Below are 23849 nucleotides of genomic sequence, written 5' to 3' on the forward strand. Positions count from 1 at the left end.
AGTTGGGAATCTACCATTGACTGTAAAGGTGCGACCACTAGGCGTATCTTTTGAGTATAGTGCTCTAAAGAAGTTAGAGGCCATGTGTTTAAGTTAGCCCTCCTCAAGATCCAATTACCCTTATTATCTTGGAGCATAACAATTTTATTCCGTCTACGCCTAGCCATTGTGCGCACATGGAAGTAGGTCGTGTTCTTGTTACTAAGAGAAATGAACTCGCACCTCGATTTTTGTATCCAATAGAGTTCTTCCTATAACAGAGTGTCCTCGAGCTCCTAGTAGAGTGATACCACAAGCCTACTGAGATACTCCAAGTTGGAGTGTTCAAGTGTCTGTTGAATGTCAAAGATACGAGTCATTAAACATCTCTTCTTCTAGAAGATATGGCAAAAGACAGTGGTGTTCGAATCCTTAGCATGTCTGGAGAAATTATCCAACGTAGCCTAGAAAGAGTCGCCGCCCTTTCAGGTACTTCGGACAAGATTAGGAAAGTCTGGATAGGTAAGCCAAACTGTAAGGAAGCGAAATAGTGGGGAACGTCAGTGCTACTGATGACTCAACTTGGTATTGATTAAGAGATGTCTATGGTTAAGCTGGAGCTTGGGAAGGTGTTGTACCACCATTTCAGGGAATGTATTCAACCAGGACAAATTAGTGATGACCCTGTCAAAACGTTAGAACAGGGTACCTCTTCTCAAGGTAAAATTGGGTCCCACATAGTCGATTTGGGAAAGAGAATTGTGGCTAATGAACTGGGAAAATAAAGGACATCCCTTATTACCTCTAGCAGCAGCACCCCCCCCCCCTTTTCTATCGTTATCTAAAATCGCATTAAAGTCCCCTGCAATCAACCATGGCTCATTAATGGTTCTACCAAGCTGGTTAAGGTGAGCCTAAAGATAAGGACACTTCTGCACTTGGGGACTTCCATAGACCGTGGTAAACAGAATTCTCGGCTCTCTATCATTCCAGTGAACGCGGGTGTGAATGAATTGACAATTATTTGCCAGGATATCAATATGGATCGAGTCATTCTAAAATACCTCCCACGAAATCATGAGCCTCCACACAATGAGAGAAATTAAAGCCCAGCTTGTAGATGATCCTATTAGCTTTCTCTCTAACGATACATGGCTCAACCAAGGCTGTTATCAAAGGGTTATACTACTTCGCAAAGGCCCAAAATACGCGCCCAAAGTTAGGATTAGTGGCACCTTGGTAATTCTATGCAAAAAACTTTAAATCCATAGACATTGAGAGGAGATTGGATGAACAGACCCCAAAAAGCCAATCGATTGCGACTAAGGTAACCAGGGAACAAATGGGTCAAACGGCGTTGCTGGTGGCAACGTCGAGCAAATTCGTATCACCATTATCCACATTCTAGGCAAGGACGCCCTTTAGGACCGCTTCAGCTATAAGCTTAGATGTCATGTCAGCCTCTTTGCGGTGTTTCTTCAACTTGTGCTCACGGTGGGAAGTTTTGTTGACTCAGATCCCAGGAAGTCATTTATCAAGGGGTCTGGACGTCTTCTAGTTCCAATTGCTCGAAGGGGAAACATCGAAACTCGTAGCAATGGTCGGATTAGTGTTGTTACTTACCCCAACCCGATTGTCAATCCGGACTACTAAATGTCTCTGCTGGTCGAGCAGGGTCTAGACCTGTCGGATCGTGGCTGATGGGCTGAAGCTTATTAGGAGGCCCATATTCTCTCCACTAGTTTTCCTATATCAAGCCCTTCAAGTTGGGCCACTCCATGGTTGACTTTAATTTGAGCCAGGCCAACATTTTCCATCGATTTTCGTCCCTGGCACAACTCAGCGGGTGTTTCTTTCGGGCCCTGTAGGTTGCAAACTAGCTGGCTCGGCCTAACTGAGAAAGGTCCAAACTCCTTATGTTTTTCCCCTTTTTATTGCTCAGTCCTTCTTCTCCTCGAATCACGCCTGCATTTACTTCCCTAACATCCTTCCCTGCTCTTGCATTAACAGCCGGTAATGTATTCCCTACCAAATCTGCACTCAATCCATTATCTTCCAAATCCTTTTTACCCTATTTCGACAATCAGGTCAAACTGCAAACTAGAGCAATTATGTTCGGTAATAATGGTGGTTTCCTTGTTAGCAAGTACGTTTCTTTTTTTGTCGTTCTTTCTTCCCCGATGTGCCACTTACATCCACGGCCTGAATTTTTCCCCTAGTGCCACCGGCGGTGGAGCATTTCTATTAATTTTTTTTTGAGTCGCCTCCCCCATCCGCAGTAGCCTCCTTGGTCGTCCTAAGGCACAGTTCCTGGAGGTGGTCATAGCAATTGCACCCAAAATGGATTATCGACAGGCCTTCATACTCTACTCGCTGTAGATGTCCCTCAATTGAAATTTTGGAGACCAGGGGTTTTGCAAGATCAACTGAGACAGCTAGTTGGGTGAACTTCCCCTGTTTTGTGGCTTCTGTGTTGTAGTCGATGCGCACCACCAAGCCAATGACCTTAGCAATTGCCCTTAGCATGCTTTTGTGGTAGTATTGGATTAGTAGACTAATGAATCAAATCCATGCAACAACCGATGTCACTCTATCATCGTTAACTGAGAAAGATGATGTCCATGGTTGCACCGTAAGATAGTGCCTGTAGATGACCCAAGGACCCTCAGTGAGGGTATGTGTAAAGTCATTCAGGTTGCTAAACTTAGCTAGGTAAAAATTGTTCTCCAGGTCCATAAGTTGGAACATTTTAGTAGGCTACTAGAGACTTTGGAGGCTACTAAGCAGGGGTTAATAGCCAATGGCTCTACCTAGTAACCTTATGATCACCGAGTTCTTTATAGATTGGGATAGATAGTTGTGGACCATGTCCGAGAAAGCCATCGTCAGAAAATCTTCGTCCGTAGCGAGGATCACATCTTCATCCTTGATTTCAAAATCATCATGTTTCTTTTCCGTGTGCCTTGTGTTTGTTAGTTTATCTTTAAAGGACACCCTATTTTGTTTCAGCTTTCATAGAGGCCCATTCTGTTATGGTCGCAGGCCTTTTGGTCCCCATCCTCAGATTTTGTGTCAAGTTCATGTCACTAGCCTCTCCCATGTTCTCATCCGCATTCTGCTCTGTCTCCACCTCTCCATCTGGAGCTAGGTGATCGATTTTGTGCCTTATTCTTACCTTTTTGGTCAAACGGTTATCATCCAGGCACGACGGAGCCTTGTCTTTTCGGTGAGAGAGATATCGCTTAAAAAGAGCTTTTTTTTTTTTTACTTTTAAATTTTCTAAGATACTTTTGCTATTATTTTCTTTAAATGCTTGAACTAGAAAGAAAAATGTGGTAATGGAGACCATGAGTTGCCCTTTTTTTTTAAAAGCATGATTGATAAGAAAAAGACTTAGGGTCCAAAAAGGAATAATAATGTATATTTACGATGTGGTTTTCATAGATGAAGTATTCATGGTAAAATCATTTTTGAATTAGTGTCACTTTAGGTGTAACTTTTACTTTGAGCACTTGGTTGGTATGTTTATATATTTAATTCTAGTTTGGCTAGTTTATTTCATGCATATTTCTTTTAATTATTTTAAAGTCTATGCTACTAGATGAGCACTTCTTCCCATCTATTCTCATTTTCTGAGTTTAGCTTCTCTTTGGATTAGAGCGTGTTTTAGGTATTCAATTTCATCTTAACATATTAGTGATAACTCTTTATATTTATTGTAAATTTTTATTTTTGCAAAGTCTCCTATGTTATGAATATGACATACTCTTGACTTATTAGATTTAAAGGCTTTTACATAGACTAGTAAGGATGGTGTATTTCTTAATTGACTCAAAAGTAGGTGATCTGTCTTGTTAACTAAACCATTATTATTTTTGTTATACAAAGCGACATATCATTTGTTAACATATTGAGACAAGTCTTAATAAATGAGCCAATTGAGTTACATATAGTTGACTGAAGATTGTATGCAGTCTCTATTCCTGGCGAGAATAGGCTACAAATAGTCACCTCGCTCTTTTATTTATCCAACGTATGAATGGAAATGTTAGTAACTAGGGAAAAAAAATAGGCTATAGAGAGCAACCTCCATAGCATATGTAAACCCAAGTTATCCAAACTACGAATACTTTATCTAATAAATCTATATCAAAAGAAAATATTAACAAGTGGTATAAGATTACATTCCTAATAAGTTATCGGTTCATTCAAAATGCCTTCCATTTTTCACATTTTTAGTAACTTTTAAATGAGTTATAAAGACATTTCATTAGATATGATGGGAGAAGGTAAGCAAGAAAAGTGCATGGAAAATTTTTGCAATATACCGACTAGAAACGAAGACAATACTCAAGCTTGAAGTGATCATTATTTTAGCAGAGACAACATTTTGACATATTTGATGATATAAGGAGAATAGGTATAAAATTAAGAACTTGTTATGTAGGTTAACTATTGTATTATTATTCATCTCGAACTATTCAACATGTTGCAATAAAATTTATTTTTTATTACTTTATACTTTCCAAAAATTATAATATAATTTAAATACTATTAAATTAATAATTTTTTATGATTATGATATGGAAGGATTATGTGTATGCACTTGTATATAGAAAGGCAAGAAGGTGAGAAGCACAAGAATCCAAGGGGAGGATATTCTTCAAGTTGCAAATTAAAGCTATTTGTTTTGGCACCACTTTCAATCAATCAAACATCTATTCTTCATTAGATATTAATTAGTTTACCTTCTTAAGTTTGTTTCCCACTATTCAATTTTATAGGATCACCTTATTTGTAATCTAATTTTTTTCTTATTTAAAGCTACTAGATGTCTGAAGAAATATAAATATACGAACTATGAGCATTCGTATAATTATTTCATTCACATCATGCCACAAAGCATTCATGAACATGATTATATAAGTATAATTCAATCTAACTTATAATTACTATTTAAAAACTGTGTTGATAAACATCAAGCAAAATTTACTAATTGCCATTAACAACCGCTGATGACTATTAAGAATAACGATTTAAACTTGTTAAATAATTTTTAAAAAATTACTGTTGATAATAATAAGACTTAAAATCGAATATGAATAAAAAATATTACAAAATTAGCCATTACACTAAACATAAATAGCTTGTGCAAAGAGGGTTTTACCTATATTTAAATCAAATCAAGTTATAGAGCTTCAAAAACATTCAAGTAGCAATCGAAGGTGGCAATCGTTAGGAAATTCATATTCACTTTCACATTAAAAAATAAATACCCAATTTAATTTTTGAAGTATAATATATTATGTAATTTGGTCTCAACTATATTTTGTTAATCAATTCAAGATTCTAATATATGAAAAACCAAACAAGGAATTAATCAATTCCATTTTCAAAAAGAACTAAGCTTTCCACAAACCTATCAGCATAACAACTATATACCTTCCCGCAAGCTCCAACATCTTTGGCATGGTGGCTTTGCGCAGAATACAAAATCAATCTCCCATCATTCGTCGCTAACAAAATCTCACTGTCTCCTCTTATCTCCAAAGGCATCCCAACGACGCTTCCTAATCTTTGTTGAAAATCCACGTTGAATCTCTTTTTCCATGATTCCACCACTCCATATTTTTCCATCACCCAAACACTCACCCCGCGACTCAGTAACCCAACACCGCTGTTACTCCACGCAAAACCCTCGTATTCAAAAGCACTAAGATGTTTCCCCAGCAACGCGATTGAGAAGTACGCCGGAGAAGACGACGACCCACGAATTTCTGGAAGTGGCATTTCATCAAACACCTCATCTGCAATGTTGAAAGATACGATGGAGTAACCATGGCGATCACTCATTGCAACCCAGTGTACTGCCCCATTCAAAAACACTTGTTTCCGACTTGACTCGATAAACCCACCTGGTGGTGTCACAGCATCGATGCTCCTCCAAGAACGGGAGTTGAGCGAGTAAACTTCTACTTTTGGCGGGTTGTTGAAGATCATGGTGAGTGAGGGTATTTGAGGGTAAGCCAGTTTGATTACCTTGTAATCATCGGAGCGGGAATCAAAGCCGAAACCGAGAACACGCGAATTCTCTGGTTCTTCCCCACGAGAATTTGGAATTGATAAGGACTTTCTGATGATTGGGTTCCATACAAGAACTCCGAGAGCATCGGACAAACAAAGCAAACCATTGCAGGAACCCACTATACGGAACCAGCGACTCTGTGCAGAGGCTCGAAAGGAAAAGTCCAGCTGCTGGCATAGATCGAAATCAGCAGTGTTGAAATGGATAGAGTAGATCTCGGCGTTGTGTGCCGGAGAGTATAGTCTGAGGAGGATCAAGGTTTTGGTTTGTGAGAGATGGATGGAGACGAACGTAGGACTGGTGACGAGAGCGCGCCATGATCGGGAGACTAAAGTGAACCTCACGAGAGATTTGACAGGTAATCGTACCAAAATTTCAGTCAACAAGTCGTCGGGAAAAACCTCTGATCCCATTTTCCGATGATAACTGCGCTTTCTTCATCGCTATGATTCTGTTTATATATTTGAACAAGATGTTTAGAGTGTAATTTTAAAATAATTCTTTATAAGTATATAAAAAATCATATACATATTATTTTAAGTAAACAAAAAAATTATAAAAATAAAGTAATTTCTAATAAAAATATAAATAAATTATTATTGTATATTTTTTAGTAAAAAAGATGCATGATAAAAAAATGCAAAATAAATAAGCAATTAAGGCGTTATATAATTATGTCTTATGCTCATTATTTTGATTCACGCGTCTAGGGGCTTCCTTCTTTGTTGTTGAAACCAATTAATTGCATATGTTCACCCATCTTGTTTTAATAGATGATGTATTCTTTGAGAAATCTTTTTTTGAATTAGTAGTATCATTTTAGATTTAATTTTAAATATTTAGTTTATTATATTTTTCGAACTTAACTTTTCATCGGACTAGTGTGTGTTAAATTAGGTATTTAATTTTATCTTAATAGATTAGTGGTAATTTTTTTTTGTTTATATTTATAAAGTTTCTTACATTATAAATGTGACATACTGTTGATAGATTTAAATTTAAAAATCTTCACGTAAAGTAGTCAGAAATGTATATTTTTAATTGATTTAAAAATAGACTAACCATCTTGCCAACTTAATTATTATTATTTTCACAAAACGGCATTATCATTTGATAACATTTTGAAACAAAGTCTTAATAAATAAGTCAATTAAGTTGCATACAACCGATTAAAAATACATGTATGCAGTTTGTAATTAGTGGCGAGAATATATTATAAGCAGTCAGTCACCTTGCTCGTTCATTTATCTAATGTACGAAGAGCAAGGCTTATAACTAATGAGAAGGATAGGCCATAGATAGCCACCTTTATAGCATATTCTTGAGTTGCACCCAAATTGTTCAAACTACGAATATTTTTATCTAATGAATATATATCAAAAGAAAATTTTAACAAGTGATATAAAATTACATTCCCAATAAGTAATGGGTTCGTCCAAAGTTCCTTCTGTTTGTCACATTTTAGCAACCTTTAAATGTGGTTATGGAGGCATTCCATTAGATGAGATGGGAGATAGGTGGGAAAAGTAATGTTGCAATTGAATCTTATTTTTTCATTACTTCATACTTCAAAGAAATTACAATATAATTTTTGATGATTATGAGTTCCGAGTATTATATATATATATATATATATATACACACACACACATATGTATATAGAAAGGCAAGAAAAGTGAGAAGCACAAGAATCCAAGGGGAGGATATTCTTCAAGTTGCAAGCTAAAGGTACTTGCTTTGCCACCAACTTCCAATCAACCACACATCTATTCTTCATAGTATATTAATTAGTTTACCCTATTCATATTGTTTCCCATTGTTTGCACAAGTAGAAATGGAAATCACACCTTATTAAAATGAGTGGAAGTATATCAATATAATTAATTTTATAGGACAATTTATATGAGTATTCAAACTATGACCATCCGTATAACTATTTCATTCACATCATGTCACAAAGCTTTCATGATTATAAAAGTATACTTCAATTTAAACTACAACTATTATTTAAAAACTGTGTTTAACAAAAATATAGTAAAATTTACATAGAAATAAAAGAAACCAAGTGTAATTTCAAACAGACGCCTAGATAAAAGAATCACAAATGGTTATGTGCTTCTTGTCATAAGAAAGTCCAAAAGGAATAAACTCCATTGTTGGTATTAAAGCTTAAGGAATAAACTCCATCGTTGGTATTAAAGCTTTTATTGGCAAATTCTTGCCAGTCCTTCAGTGTCAGGTTTATATTGTATCATAAGAAAGATACTTACCTAGTTTGAACTTAAACCATAATAATTAATCTCCCATGCACAATACATATGGATAACCCAGTTAGTCTCTTTCAAGTCCATCTCCATTGCTCCACGTACTCGTTTTGAAACAATGACAAAGATCGACATCTCGTATCTAACCATTAACAACTAATCAAAATCTTCAAAACCCAGCTTTTACCTGCACTCACCACCCCCTAATTGTAGGGAACAGAAGAGCACCGAGATTTCCAAAACTGCAATCAAACTCTACCTCTAAACATAATGTATCTTTTCACAACTCTGCCTTGGATTCTGGGTCTTCTTCTGACAAACTTTCACTGCGCAAAGCATCTGGTTTTGCAGGGGATGCTGCTGTATCTTTCAGGTCTGTATCTTCACCTAATATTTTTGCAGTGAATTGTCTGGCTTCCATATCCAGATCCGACCATTCAGAAACTATTCTTCTAGCACCCTGTGAAATAACAAAGTAGTGGCTAATGCTTCACTTATGAGAACCAAAAGCAACAGAATATAACAAAAATGAAAAGGGCTTAATTTTTTCTGAATTTTTATATCTTGAAGGATTTAGGGATAAATGAGGAAGAACAGTAATATATCATGAGAAAGGGGAAAAAGTGAAAAATTAGAACCAGCATATTTGGTCCTCGATCTTCTCTAACAAAGGGCTAAGCACCAGTCTCTCCCCCAAAAGAAAAAAATGCACACACTCAAAGACAGAAAGCACAAGAATTTTATATGCTTTTCCACCCATCAATTTCTGGTTCATCAAGCAAGTATAATTGGAGAACGTGGTGGATATCAGGAGGAAGGGCCGACTTTTTAATTGATGTTCCAGGTGGGTTGCAAGGTGCAAGAAGATCATACCCTTTCCCTACTCTGTCCTTGCTTTCTTTATCGGCAAAAACAGTGTACATAGGCATGCACACACCCAGAAATCATTCACAAACAAATGCATAATAATAATGATGATTATAATAACGGCCATTATCTTCAGCAACAATATTTTGAGAGTAATAACGACCATTATCTTCAGCAACAATATTTTGAGGGTAATAATGACCATTATCTTCAGCAACAATATTTTGAGAGTTTGCTCTTAAAAAATTATATTTTCGAGACAAGGAGAACAGCTTGAGAAGTACATGTATACCTGGAGCTTGGGTTCCTTTGTCATAGGATTGTTGCAAAGGTCAATAGTTTTTGCTTTTGATTTTGTGGTATTACCACACCAAGACTCGCACCATAACCATTCCTGGGGCAGTGAAAAGATGGGTACTGTATGTTGAGCATAGTTAGGAAGATCCTGAAACAGAAAATGAAACCATTCCATGAAATGAATTTTTAATAAAAATTGAAATAAGAAACTAAGTGATTAACAAAAATATTTGATTAATATGAAAACTGCTCATTGCATTTCTATGGCCTCTTGATTACAATAAGAATAAACATTAGTCAGTAAAGATCAGGATCTACCACCAGAGGGGGGAAGAAGAAGAAAACAAATTACTCTATCAGAGTGGAACCTACCAGAGAGAGAGAGAGACCCTTTATAGTTGACGTTCTCAAGAAGCGAGAGATTCAAATATCTAGGATAGCAAGTTTGAGGTTTTAGGAAGTAAAAGTAGGTTTTCCTCTCTCTCTCTCTCTCTCTCTCTCTCTCTCTACATATATATATATATATATATAACGCTGTGTCCTCTACCGGTTACATCTCGATACCATGGGTTGGCCAACCTGGCCGCCCTCGGGGGATCTCATGAGTGCGTATGGGAGGAGATTCTTTTCATGCGAAAATAAGTCTTTTGATATGATATGCGAAGGCAAAAGGGCGGAGGGGTTGAGGATTTATGAGAATGGGAAGGGTTTCTGAAGAACTATATTTCTTGATAAGGGGGAGTTCGAATGGTTTTTAGATGATCTACACGAGTTTTGGTGGAGGAAGAAGCCACGTGTATGGGCGAAACACTTAGTGAGGAGAAACTATGAACTGTGGCTAACCAGTGGGCAAAATAGGAGGGGCGACTACATTGTATTGACAGTTCATGTGAACCAAAGGGCTAAGAGGATCTTCTTCCCAAGGGGCGTGATTGGGAAGGAGTGGTGGAACTTTATTGCTGCGGTGTTCGAATTGGGGGACCGTCCATTCAAAAAACTAGGGAACATGCAAAAAGCCAGTTAGGGAGGCTCCTCCTAAGGTGTGACTGAAAATGGGAAACACAAATACACCTTGGAGAGCCTCTTTCAGTTGCCCCCATTGTAAAACCCCAATCCACTTTATGATGGATGCTGGCGGAACGAAATCCTATGCGGTGGCGCTGAAAGGAAAGGACGGAAAGATGATTGAAATTCAACCCGAACCCATGAGGGAGACATAAACAAAGGCCAAACTTCTCAATCCTTGGTAGTTTTGGAAATAGAAGACAAAGGTATAATTCGGATTTGAATCGTAACCAAACTAAATTTACTGGGGTGGGCCTTAAGAAAAATAGGTTCACTTGGGCTGAGAGAGAAAAATGGGTAGTAGAACTGGACCCTAGCGGGACAACGGGTTTATCTGGTAAGAAAATTGTGAGGAAAAGAAGCAAGCTCGACGAGAACATTCTAAATTTAATAAGGTAGGACTATCTGATGAGATTTTCGAATCTTGTGAGGAGAAAAATGAAACTTAAGAGGAAGTTTGATCAGAGCATGGATGCCGAAGACGATGAAAAAAGAAGAGGTGAGTATGAGATGCTGGTGCAAGAAGAGATAGAAGATGACGATGTGTGCTCTGTCTTCTCTACAAAAGAAGATTTCAAGAATGAAGGTAAATTTTTTTCTGAGGCCAGACAGGTCAAGGACTTCAGGCAACTTGAGTTGGTGTCGGTTGAGGAAGATACCCTGGTACATAATCATCAATACAACCAGGAAATAGAAGAGATCCTTCATATCAGCCTCGAAGATGTTAATGTGGTGGAACGGATAGAAGATGATTATTCTCTGTGGATGGCTCAGAATGTTCAGAAGTCCAGAAATTATTCGGTGTCTCCCTAAAAAGTATGGAAGCTCTAACTTTTATTTTTCTGAATTAGAAAAGAAGAAATTGGAGGAAAAAGAAAAAGTTAGGGGTAACGTGAAAGGGAAGAAAAAACCTATTCGAGGGACACTCAGAGAACTCAAAAGATTGGAATCTTCTGTAAATTATGAAGGCAGAAAGAAGGAAGTCACAGCAGCTGAGGGGGGCTTGGATGACAAAGGTAAATGATAAACAAAGTTATTTCCTGCAATATAAGAGGCATTAACAACTGTTGTAAAATATTGATAATTAGGGTTGTTTGAGCAAATGGAAGCCGAAGGTCATATGTTTACAAGAAACCAAGATGAAAAGTATCACCATAGAGGTTATTAAAAGCTTGTGAGCTGTGAGCAACTTGAAATGGTGCGTTTTACCAGCAAATGGCACCCCGGGGGGTATGGTGATTCTGTGGAAGGAGGACAGTGTTAGGTATAAGGAGGTTGTAATTAAAGATTGCACTATTTCTTGCAGATTTAAATGTAATAATGATGGGGCTGAATGGAATTATACTGGGGTCTATTGTAGGGAAAACTGTGAGGAGATATTGATATTATGGAAAGAATTGACAGAATGCAGGAACAGATGGGATGGGAAATGGATTGCGAGTTTTAATATGATTTTGAGAAGGGAGGAACGAAGTGGGAGTAATTTCTCTTCCCTGGAAGCCACTGAATTCAATGAGAACATTTATTGAATCTGATTGATATTCCTCTTGTTGGGGGACAATGGACATGGTCCAATCAGACAAGCAGATCCAGAATTGACTGTTTTCTGATTTCCACTGATTTTCATGGTGATGGATGACATCCGACGGGCCCTGTGCCGTTTAAACTGGATAACTGGTGGTTGACGGAAGATAAATTTAAATCGTTGGTGGAACATGTGTGGAATACTACTTCGGTGAAGGGGTGTGCCAGTTTTTGGGTTGTCCAGAAACTCAAAGCAATAAAGAGTGTCATAAAAGAGTGGACTAAAGAGGAGAAAGAAAAACAGAACGCGGAATTTAACAAAATCATGGAGTAGATTAATGTTTTTGACACGAAAGAGGGTGATATTGGCCTCACGGTTGTAGACAGAGAAAGAAGGGACTCACTGAAAGTGAAATTGACATCGATTTTAAAAGTGGAAGAATCTTCATGGAGGTAGAAATCTAGGGAGAAATGGATCCAAGAAGAAGACCGGAACACAAAATATTTCCACACTATTGCTTCGCAAAGGAGAAGAACAAACTACATCAGTGAGATTCAGGTGGGAACAGAGTCATTAAAGTAAGTAATGGAATTAGAGAGGCCGCCAAAAATTTCTATGCAAATCTATATAAAGAACATTTTGTCCAGCAACCTAATTTGGACGGGCTGAATTTCCAGAGCTTAACTGGGGCTAGCATTCAATTTTTGGAGGCACCGTTTTTTGAGGAGGAGGTCTTGGAGAATTTGAGAGTTTCTAATGGGAGTAAAGCCCTGTGGCCGGATGGTTTCAACTTGAATTTCGTTCAAGAATTTTGGTATTTAATTAAAGAGGACGTGATGGGCATGTTTAATGAATTTCATCAATCCAGGAGGTTCGTAAAATCTCTTAATTCTATGTTTTTTGTTCTTATTCCTAAAAAGAGGGGGACTAATGAATTCAGGGACTTCAGACCGATCAGTTTGGTGAGCTGTATGTACAAATTAATTGTAAAGACGTTGGCAAAAAAACTCTCTCCTGTTCTTGGGGAGGTTATAGGAGAGTTTCAACATACTTTTGTTGAGGGGAGACATATTTTGGAGGCTGTTATGGCCGCTAACAAGGTGGTTGATGATTTATTCGCAAACAAAAGAGATGGGCTGGTATGCAAATTGGTTATGGAAAAAGCATATGATCATGTCAGCTGAAATTTTATTGATTACATGCTGGGTAGAATGGGTTTCGACTCTAAATGGAGGGGTTGGATAAAAACGTGCATTTCCACTACTTCCTTTGCAGTGATTGTGAATGGGGGCCCAGTTGAATTTTTCTCTGCTTCCCGTGGGTTACGGCAGGGGATCCCTCTCTCCCCACTAATATTTATTATTGCAATGGAGGCCCTAAATGGTTTACTGTGTAGGGCCAAATGGCTAGATTTATTGAAAGGCACTAAGGTTGGGAAAAGATTGAATGTTCTTAATGTTACACACCAGTTCTTAGTTGATGACACCCTCATATTTTGTCATCTGGATACCAGGAACCTCTTACATCTGCGATGGATGCATTCTCTACTATTTTCAGACTATTTTTAGATTGAAAATTAATCTGTTAAAATCTGAATTGGCTAGGACCGGGGGTGAGGGGGATGGCAGCAACTATGCTAAGGTTCTGGGTTGCAAATCGATGGTGTTCCCTTTGAAATATCTAAGGGTATCATTGGGTGCAAAATTTAAAGACAAATGCACTTGGGAACCGGTTATTGAATTGTTTGAAAATAAACTTGCAAGGTGGAAGAAGAACTTTCTTTATAAGGGTGGGCGTCTCACTTTAATAAAAAGCACATTGGCCAACCTTCTCATCTACTACCTTTCGACCCTTACAGTCCCTAAAAAAATTGCGAAGAAACTAGACACAATTCAACGTAATTTTTTTTAGGGTGATGAAGAGGGGCATAGGAAGTATCACTTGGTTAGTTGGGAGGAGATCAAAAAACCAGGTTTTAGGGGTGGTTTGGGCATAAGATATCTAGTCTACTTGAACATGGCTTTTCAAGAAAAATGGCTTTGGAAGTTTTTGATGGAGGAGGACAAAATGAGGAGGAAAATTGTGTTTGTTCATTGGGGTGGGCCAAATTCGGTTGGGGCTAGGGCTGGCTACATGCCACATGGGCGTGGGTTGTGGAAGAATATTATCAAACAATGGCCAAGATTCATTTCCTGCACCAAATGGCAATTGGGTAAAGGGGACAAAATCAGGTTTTGGCAAGATAGGTGGGCTGGTCAGGATAGGTTACAGAATTAGTTTTCCAGAATTTTTGAAATTGCACATTTGAAAGGTTTGACGGTGGCTGATGCATATCGGCTATGCAATGGCTATGTTGAATGGTCCGTTAGGGTGGTGAATAGAGATTTAAATGACTGGGAAATCAAGGAGTATGAAGAGCTTTTGTTGACCCTGGAGAAACATTGTATCAAAGATGAATCGGATAAGATTCTGTGGAATCTTGAGGAAATGGATAATTTTTCTGTTCAATCATACTACAGCTTCCTGGCTGGTGGGGAAGAGGATGGAAGTCTGGAACTCCCTATTAAGAAAATCCCCCTGGAATGGTTTTCTTTGCATGGGAAGCGTTTAGGGAAAGGATACTCACTTTTGACAATTTAAGAGCGAGGGGGCAGGTTATTGTTAACAGATACTCTCTTTGCATGTGTGTTGAGGACTCTTGTAATCACCTGCTTTTATGGTGTCCTGTTGTCCACAGCTTATGGAGCATTATTTATGAACTCTTAGGGATTAGTTGGATGATTTCTAGGACTGCAAGGGGGGAAATATGGGCTTGGGATGGGCTTATCAACAAATTTAATATTGCCAACTTGATTCCTTTGACTGTTTTTTAGGTTCTTTGGAAAGAAAGAAATGCTAGGGTTGATGGAAAAGAGTTAGATTTGTATAAATTAAGAAATAGGTGGATTAATTATTTTGAATCTAGTTTGCTGGGTCATGATATTGTAACAGATGAAGATTTTGGGGATATCATTGACATACAACTTTGTAAATTGCTTACGGGTTGGTACCTCCTTTTTTGGTACCTTGTTAATATACTCGTTACTTTCTATTTCAAAAAAGAAAAGGATAGCAAGTTTAAGATACTGTAGAATCATGAACTGCATGAGAAGGTGATTTCAAGAAGAGGAAGCAGTTTATTCCACTAACCCTCATGCAATCTTCTGGCCATTTGAGTGAGCAATATGCGTAATTTTCATAGACTTACTGACTCTTCTGTAGTTTGTTTTTAACTTTTTGTACCCTTTGGTGCCTTTTTATATAATATTACTGCTTTTTCTTAATCAAAAAAATAATAAATAATATCATGAAGAGTGATATTATCCCAATATCCATATCTTTAATCCAGCTTACAGAAATTGTCTAAAGCATCAAAAATTAATTTACATCTTCAGCCAATGTAGAAAAACCTGTACTAAGTACTCTCGGCTTAGTCTACCCAGAGTCTCATAAAATAAACATTAGATTAACAACTGTAGTAGTGTCAAAGTTAGTGAATAAGGCCCATTTCAAGCTTGAATTAATAACTAAAACAAACAAAATCTGTCTTTAAACGTTTTAACGAGCTGAATCTTTTTCATTTTATTAGCTTTATATGATATAATGATGTGAATATAATTTCAAATATGTCCTTCATGCTACAATCAATTAAATAATAACAAAAGCAGATTATCAAACAGGACATAATATCACACAATGCTAACATACATTGAGAGTTTAATGGTTACACAAAAGAACTGCAGCCAAAAGAACACTTATTAAGCACTTGCCTGATCCAGATTGGCAAGACTGTTTGGATCCCTGCTAAGAGTTTCATAAAAAACTCTTAGATTATCTCCTGCTGCAGTCTGACGAAACTTAGCCAAGTCAACAACATATAAAGCGCTGCACAAATTGCAGCAGATATCACTTCCAAAGTATGGCGTGTAAAAATATTGTAATGGAACTGAAGCCAGTTATCTACCTACCTTATATGATATGGTTTGCCACGCAGATGATCTCTCCAGAATCCCTGTTCCAAATAAAAAGAATAGTAAGGCACCAGAAAAAGGGTGTGAAGCAGACTTTTATATCACAGATGGTTAGATAAAAACTTAATAGTGGTGAGAACACTGAGCCAAAAAAAGTAAAAAGAAAGGAAAGGAGGAAAAGTAGAGAAACTATTGATTGAGCATACTTGTCTCCAAAAACGATATCCATCCATATCCTTGTTGTTGTCGCAGAATGGAGTGTATGCAAGAGGTCTTCCTTTAATATCCATGTCATAGAGCTCTCCCATGTCAGCCCTAACAACCTGATCGGCATCAACAAATATAACCTGCCAAACACAATAATACATTTCAAAAACACATCTATCCAGTACGTTAAATAGGAAGCCATGGAAAGCAAGGAAAACGAAGCATGGATATGGGAGCATATTCAGACTGCAATAGAACCTTTTCCAATGAAAGAGGAAAAATGACATCAAGAAATAGGATTTTATATGCCCAAATAATTCTTTGCTTTTCTTTCTGCTTATGCAACCATGTAGGCCATTTGTAGGTAACTAGTTCATATTCAAAGCCATATTCCTGTGCCATATATGGAATCACATCCTGCATATTAAACCAGTAAGGATATGTATATTAGACAACCCAATGCTCCTTAGCATTAAGTGAAATAGCCAAAAACTGAACGAAGAGGAAATTGTTCCAAAAGAAAATTAAGGAAAAAAAGAAACTATGAAAAAGATAATTCAACCTTAAACTGAGGAGAGAGATAGTTTTTTATGAACCAAAATTTCACTGGACGACGGGTGTTCTTCAAGACACTTAGAATCATGATTTTAAGGAAGCGCTCATACCTGCCACAAAACACCATTGAACATTATTTATTGAGAAATATTGCATATCACTAAAAATATACAGTCCATGGATTTTCCTATTTTGTTAACAGGATATCTTATCCTCTTCTTCTCTTCTGTATCTTCCCTTGAAACAGTTTTTCTTGCATCCTTTTTTTTTTCAAATTGCACCTTGATTACTTTATGGATAGACAAAAACAGCAGAAAAAATAAAATAAAAAAACAATCTTTGTATTTAAATAAGAATTTTTTAACATAAAAATAGTAAAAATAGCATATAATATAATAGTTAGTACTATATAAAAATAATATTAACACAAATATTTAGGTTCTGTGGTACAGTCGACAGGGTAAGTCGCCCTCTTATTTTACCCTATCCAATGTTTAAACGAGAAACATCTTAAGGATAAGACACTAACCACTCTAGTGTTATTCATCTTGTTGGTGATGAATAAGCACTACCACCTGCTGGCACTTTGAAAAGATTAAAATGTCTTTTCTTTTCCCAATGTTCTTTCATCTTTAAAATGAAAAAGTTAGATTCAAATTTTTGATAGTGAGGAAGATAGTAATGGGCAACCAATAGACTAGATGTTCTAGAGGGTAAAAAAGAAGCTAAAATCAAGATATAACTTAATATTTAATTAAAACACAATAATCTTCCATTACGAAATTGCTCTTCAGGAACCTCCTGCTAAATCACTTGCCTTTTCTATAACTATTGATTTCTGAATAAAAAGAAACATCTTAAGGATAAGACACTACCCACTCTAATGTTATTCACCTTGTTGGTGATGAATAAGCACTACCACCTGCTGGCGCTTTGAAAAGATTAAAATGTCTTTTCAAAAAAAAAAATTCATCTTTAAAATGAAAAATTTAGATTCAAATTTGAGGTAGCCAAGGAAGATAGTAATCAGCAACCACGACTAGATGTTCCGGAGAGTTAAAAAAAAGGCTAAAATCAATATATGACTTGATATTTAATTCAAACACATAACATTCCAGTATTTCCTTTTAGCTTAAAGCACTATGAAATTGCTCTTCAGGATCCTCCAGCTAAATTCACTTTGCTTTTTACAACTAAATATCTGATAAGAGCTACTTCATGAGAAAATCAGGTATCAACCACATAAGAGACATACAATTACATTGAATAACTGAGATGAAGACTTACAGGTGTCCAGAAGCAATTGAAAAAATATTAATGGTTTTTCCATGGCGTCCATGTTTCCCATGCTCCTGAAGGGGAGAGGAAAGAAAGAGTAACAGAACTGACAAAATGATAATAAAATTTACGATTAACTGCAGTTCTATACTTAAACTCATCATCGGATATAAAAAAACTGAAGAACGAAACAAGAAGAGAGTCTAAACAATGTTTCTGCCCCAGTGAGGCTTCTACTCGCACCATTTGGCAGAACATAAATATTTTCAAGAAATGAGAGAATAAAAAAAAAACTACATTTAACTACTCAGATGAAGTGAAGAACTTTCCAACCGATTAACCAGAAGTGCTGGAGCAATATATTCAGCGGGTATTGATCAATGTTTTAAATATTGTCATGTATTTGGCAAACAACAAGAGCTTATACAACTTTACAAATTCTTACAACAATATCTTTAGGAAGTTGTTAAGTGCGTAATTTTTATTTAAGAGAACTTATAAGCTCTTCATAAAAATGTTGGTATTGATTAAGCAAATAACCAAATAACACTTGACAGTTCTAAAAATTATATTTTGATCTATGCTATTTCTCTTTTTGAGTGTATTATCTTTTGTCATTTTGGTAAAATTTAGAACTTCTAAGCTATATTTTGATCAAATACATTTATAAACTAGTACAACTAATAAACCCATGTTATTAAAACACTTCAACATTTTTTTTTAAATATATAATGACTTATATTGTTGGTGCATAGGCATAGTAGTAATTTTCTATTTGAGAATCATTTTATTTAAGTTATTTTTATGTTTTCCAGTTTATTTATGTTTTGTTTTCCTATCTTTATTACGAATAGTATTTTTATTACTATAATATGTATATCTTATTAAGAGTATTATTTCTAATCCTATTAGTCTTAGTTTTTCTTAATTTAACCCTATTTGCAAAAGACTTAGACTTTATAAATACCTATGTAATCTCCTTAAGATCATCGTTAAGTTATTCAATTACGTACTTTGAGAATTTATCAATACTTTATTATGTGATTCAATCACTTCTGAAGTGTAAAAGAACCTTAGGTGTATCTGGTTTTTATCCACAAATTTAAGTAGACAAATTAACTTGATTTGTCAAACATCAGCATAGCATCGAAGCTAAAATTTTGTACACCCAATACCTTAAATACTACACATAAACATCCCCCAACCCATCTGGAAAAAGAAAAACCCAAAATTGCGGAGCACTTCAGTGTCGAGTGGTAAGTTGCCCGCCCCCACTAATCGGTAGACTCCTAAAACCCAACAGTGAAACTCCACAAAAACATGCACCTCTTACCACTCAAGTTTCTCCCAGCTGCTGCCTCTCTAGATCCCGTACTTCCCCATTGCCTTGGCTCACATTGTTACCTGATTTGCAACCCCAGTCTCCAATCAAGTCCATTGACAGAAGCTTGCCATTGTCAGGTGAAACAAAGTGAAAGTGTGAGCCACACGCATGCACAGCTGCGAGCAAGGCTTATCTGAGCACAACCAGAGCACAAGAAAACCCGAAAGTCCAAGTAGAATTCCGAGAGGAAGAGGGAAGAAAGAGTCCTGCCACGTGGATCTCTCTCCCCCATGAAGAGTCCATGCCCAAAACATATTCTTCTTTTGAATTTCATGAAAAATTCCATGCTAAGGAGAAATCTACTAGTGGCTAAAAAAAAGAGTCCTAGAAGAAAACCAAAAATGCATCCTAGAAAGAAAAGAAATTGCAGGAAGAGTTTTAAAGGGGAAAGAATTCCTGCCTGCGTAGGAATCCTATTTGAGGGAGAATTCTCAGTTCTTTTCCTTTTAGTGACCGAATTAAAGGCAAATTGAGATTCTTTTTTTAATAAAGTTTCAACTAAATTAATGAACTACATGCACAGGAATTCTACTTCAAAGGGGATGAAAAATCATCAAACAAAGAAGCAAGAAGAATTCAAGGTGAATTTGGCCAAAAGATTTTGAGTCAAATTCCCATCCTTCATTTTCTCATGGATAATGTTGGATTATTTCCTAAATTTTCTTCCTAGATTTTCTCCTACATTTTCCCTTGAAGTATTTTCTAGATTTTCTCCTAAATTTTCTTTTGGATTTTCTCCTTGATTTTCTCATGAAAGATGAACTACTTCAACGTAGAAGCTTTCAAAACATCTTCAAACTCAACTTCTACCACAAAAATTAATTAAATATTGAAGACCAAATCCAATTCAAATAAAGTATGGAGAATTCAATCACAACACTCTTTCATCTCAAGAGATAAGAGTTCATGTTTTAATTAAGTTGCTTATTTTAATTATTATTTTAATATTTTCCTAAATTAAGTTAAATTGAGGAATTTAATTAGGATGCTAGTTTTTGAGTTTTATTCAGATATGTAAAGTGAATGTCTATATAAAGGTCACTACTCTTACGTTGTAATTAATTCATCAATTATGCCAAATTAATAAAATTAAAATTTATTTTAGTTTATGCTATTGTGATTACTCTTTGAGAGGATTTTTCAACCATCTTATTGAGTGGAATGCCGATTTAGCTTATCAAGATAATCTTTTTTGGTGTTTTATCAATTTTCTTTCGAATTGATTTCTAACTTGTCAAGTTCATACGCATAGCGTTTTTAATCAACTAAAACTATCCCCAAATACCTTAGTTCATAATTCTAGGGGAATTATTAGGTTAAATAGGGAGGATTTGTTGAGAGTTTAAAGATTTTGAATATTAGAGCATATGTGGAGTTTTTTATCACATTAATTAATCCTAAGTTCCGCATCAAGTGCTCACTTGACCTATTTTGTTTGACTTTGTTGAGCTCTGAGTTTGACAAGATCGGCTTCCTTGATCAGACTCTCCTTCAAACAAACTATTGTGATGCTAAATATAGAGAAATTCAATTTGACCAATGCTAACCAGACTTCAAAAAACGGAATCCATTTTGGTTTTGAAAAATTATACAATGCAATACGTTATCGAGACAATCTTGAAAGAATTGAGGCACTTTAGATTGTGCAGAAAGTTTGCGAATTCAAAATTTGTAAGTGGCACAGGTTGATGCTCTTGAAGGGAGACATGTTGAAGAGAATGCTAAAGACATTACTAAGAAGGAAAAGGTTGAACCTCTTGGTTTTGATGGAAGAAGAGATAATCATTTCTTCGTTGATTAGCTTAACTAAACCAAAGAATACTTTAATTGGTATGTCAGATGCACAAAGGGTTAGATTTGCAAGATAAAGTCGGTTGGACTCATAAAATATGGTGGTACAAGGAGACAACTGACAATTGAAATAGAGATTAGATGAACAAGTTACTCTTCATGAAAGCACGTATCTCCAAATTAGTTTGAAAAACTTCATGATCAAGTCAACACTTTAATTCATGACAATATATCAGTAACTGATTGTACAGAAATTTAAAGAATTAAAAACTCATACTAAGTAAAAGGTGATAGTCAAACAACATCTTGACCCAAGGCAGGATTGAGAGTCGATAATAAAAGAGTTAAATTGCAACCTCCTACAACCACAATCCTTATGTACTGAGTTGCATTACATAAAAAGCCTGCTTGAAGCACCCAACTTCAAGGTAATTTGAATCTTCTCCTAGATAACACATTTCTAGAATTAACTCCAAAGTAAATTATGGTGTGCAAGTAGGTTTTACAAAACATGCTAAGCTATTTGTGAAAAAATTAGCTTTCAACACACCAAATACTGAAGATAAGGAAATAGTATGCTTTAGGTTCAAAAGCCAGGCCATAATTATCTATGCCCTAAGACAAATAACTTAGACATTGGAATAGAAGAAGAAGAAGAAAACACAACAGGATGATGATTCTTCTCTTAGCAATGACGATTGTCTTGGGGATACTTCCTTTGCACTTGTAGGCAAGTGTATCCTTGCTACACCTAAGGTTGAGGAAGATGTATGACGTTGTACCACAATATTCCAAGCTCTTGTCATTTGTGGCCCTAAAGCCAAAAAGTTTGTAATTGAAAGTGGCACTTGCATGCAAGTAGATCTACCTCAAGCATAGAAGTTTTTGAACTTTCAACAAGATTAGATCTACAACCATACAACGAAAAATGGAACGATAACATAACAATTCTCGTAACTCAAGGTCTTGTCCTTTCTCCATTACGGTAAGTATAGAGACAACATTTTGGCTGATGTTGTTCCAATACATGTGACTCATATCTTTCTTGGTTAACTTTAGCCATAGGATCGAGATGTACATCATGGTGGAAGAGGACATACATATTTCTTTTCCATGGGGAAAGAGATATTTACTTGCAACCTGTGAGTACAAAGGATATAAAAATCTTCAAGTTCAGTAAAGATTATAAAGCTTGCAACTAGTGGCCAAGCGTAAAGGAAGCAACTCCATTTTTTGTTAAAATAGCAATTTGAAGCATAAAGCAATAATCAAAAGTTGGTTTTGCTGTAGTAAGTACGGGTGTCAAGCAACCATAGGTTATTCAACAAAGATAGCACCACCAGAAGTGACTAGGCTATTCTTTGACTTACTGGATGCTGCTCCTATTGATTTGCCTAACGTACACCCTCCATTGTATAGCATTCAACATACAATTGGCCTAGTTTCTGAATCTCAATTACCCAAATAATCCAATAGATCATGTTGAGATTAAATGACAAGTTACTCTATTACTGTCCAAAGGATTTGTACGATAAAGATTAAGCCCATATTTTGCCCCTATGTTACGTACGCCCAAGAAAGACAAGACCTAGAGAATGCGATTAGATAGTCACACAATCAACAAAATTCATTATCAAGTATAGGTTTCCTACAAGTCCTCTTGATGACATGCAAGATCTTGTAGCAGGCTCCACATACTTTTCCAAAGTAGATTTGAGTTGTGGATATCACCAATCCGCACAAAACCAAAATGAATGGAAGACAGTATTCAAAACAAAGGATGACCTATGTGAATAATTGGTCATGCCATTTGGACTATCTAACATCCCTAAGACCTTCATGCACTTTATGAATCAAGTGTTCCAAACTTTTAACTAGAGATTCCATGTTATCTACTTTGATGATATCCTTAATATTCAGTAAGTTCATAGAGAAACATATCTTTTATTTTCACCAGCTTATGAGGGTACATCAAAAAACTCTATATTAACCTATAAAAATGTGCATTCATAACTAGTAACGTGTTCGGGAGATTTGTTCTCTCTCAAAATAGAGTAGAAGTTGACATAGAAAAGGTTAAAGCTATTCAAGAGTTGGTCACTCTACATAAGGTGTGAAACTTCCACAGCTTGGCATCTTTCTGTTAGAGGTTTATCAAAGGCTTTCTCCAAAGTGTTTGAAGTTGCTTGTGATGCATCTCAAGTAGTTTCTATGCTTTGTATTTCTCGAATCAATAAGGGAAAGAAGCAGAATACTAGCCTGCGCACTCTTCTGCCTATTCGTTGTGATCCTTGGATGGATGTAAGCATGGACTTCATACCTGGTTTGCCAAAATCAGCTGAAACCCATGATTCAAAGTGTGGAAATAGATTATCTTTCTAAGATGGCTAATTTGATATCATGTGCAAAAGCCTTTGATGCTTATAACATGACTAAGCTATTCTTCAAAGTAATTCACTTACATGAACCACCCCCATTCACTGTTTTCAATCGTGGAGTAAAATTTGTAGCTCAATTTTGACAAACTTTTTGAAAGATGTCG

General features: G+C 36.2%; 2 protein-coding genes across 2 annotated transcripts in view; both read right to left on the minus strand.

The window, feature by feature from the left end:
• Positions 1 to 5214: 5214 nt before the first annotated feature.
• On the minus strand, positions 5215 to 6555 carry LOC110816895 (F-box protein At3g07870-like). The gene has a single exon (XM_022045246.2). It carries the CDS (start codon positions 6475 to 6477, stop codon positions 5356 to 5358), a length of 1122 nt encoding a protein of 373 aa, XP_021900938.2. The 5' UTR covers positions 6478 to 6555; the 3' UTR covers positions 5215 to 5355.
• Positions 6556 to 8205: 1650 nt separating this feature from the next.
• EBS1 (EMS-MUTAGENIZED BRI1 SUPPRESSOR 1) overlaps positions 8206 to 23849 on the minus strand; it is a 66247-nt gene continuing 50603 nt past the window's right edge. The window contains exons 30-37 of the mRNA XM_088213610.1: positions 18142 to 18206; positions 16862 to 16964; positions 16558 to 16716; positions 16299 to 16439; positions 16090 to 16133; positions 15892 to 16006; positions 9488 to 9640; positions 8206 to 8788 (exon numbers count right to left, since the gene is read on the minus strand). Coding sequence (XP_088069736.1) covers positions 8609 to 8788; positions 9488 to 9640; positions 15892 to 16006; positions 16090 to 16133; positions 16299 to 16439; positions 16558 to 16716; positions 16862 to 16964; positions 18142 to 18206 — 960 coding nt within the window. The 3' untranslated portion in view covers positions 8206 to 8608. The remainder of the gene's footprint in view (positions 8789 to 9487; positions 9641 to 15891; positions 16007 to 16089; positions 16134 to 16298; positions 16440 to 16557; positions 16717 to 16861; positions 16965 to 18141; positions 18207 to 23849) is intronic.

The sequence above is a fragment of the Carica papaya genome, chromosome 2, assembly GCF_054855325.1.
Source record: "Carica papaya isolate Zhongbai chromosome 2, ASM5485532v1, whole genome shotgun sequence".
In the NCBI taxonomy this organism is placed as follows: domain Eukaryota; kingdom Viridiplantae; phylum Streptophyta; class Magnoliopsida; order Brassicales; family Caricaceae; genus Carica; species Carica papaya.

What these genes read in the sequence shown, in the direction of transcription:
- LOC110816895 (XM_022045246.2), bottom strand. Translation starts at nt 6,477, where the DNA reads ATGGGATCAGAGGTTTTTCCCGACGACTTGTTGACTGAAATTTTGGTA.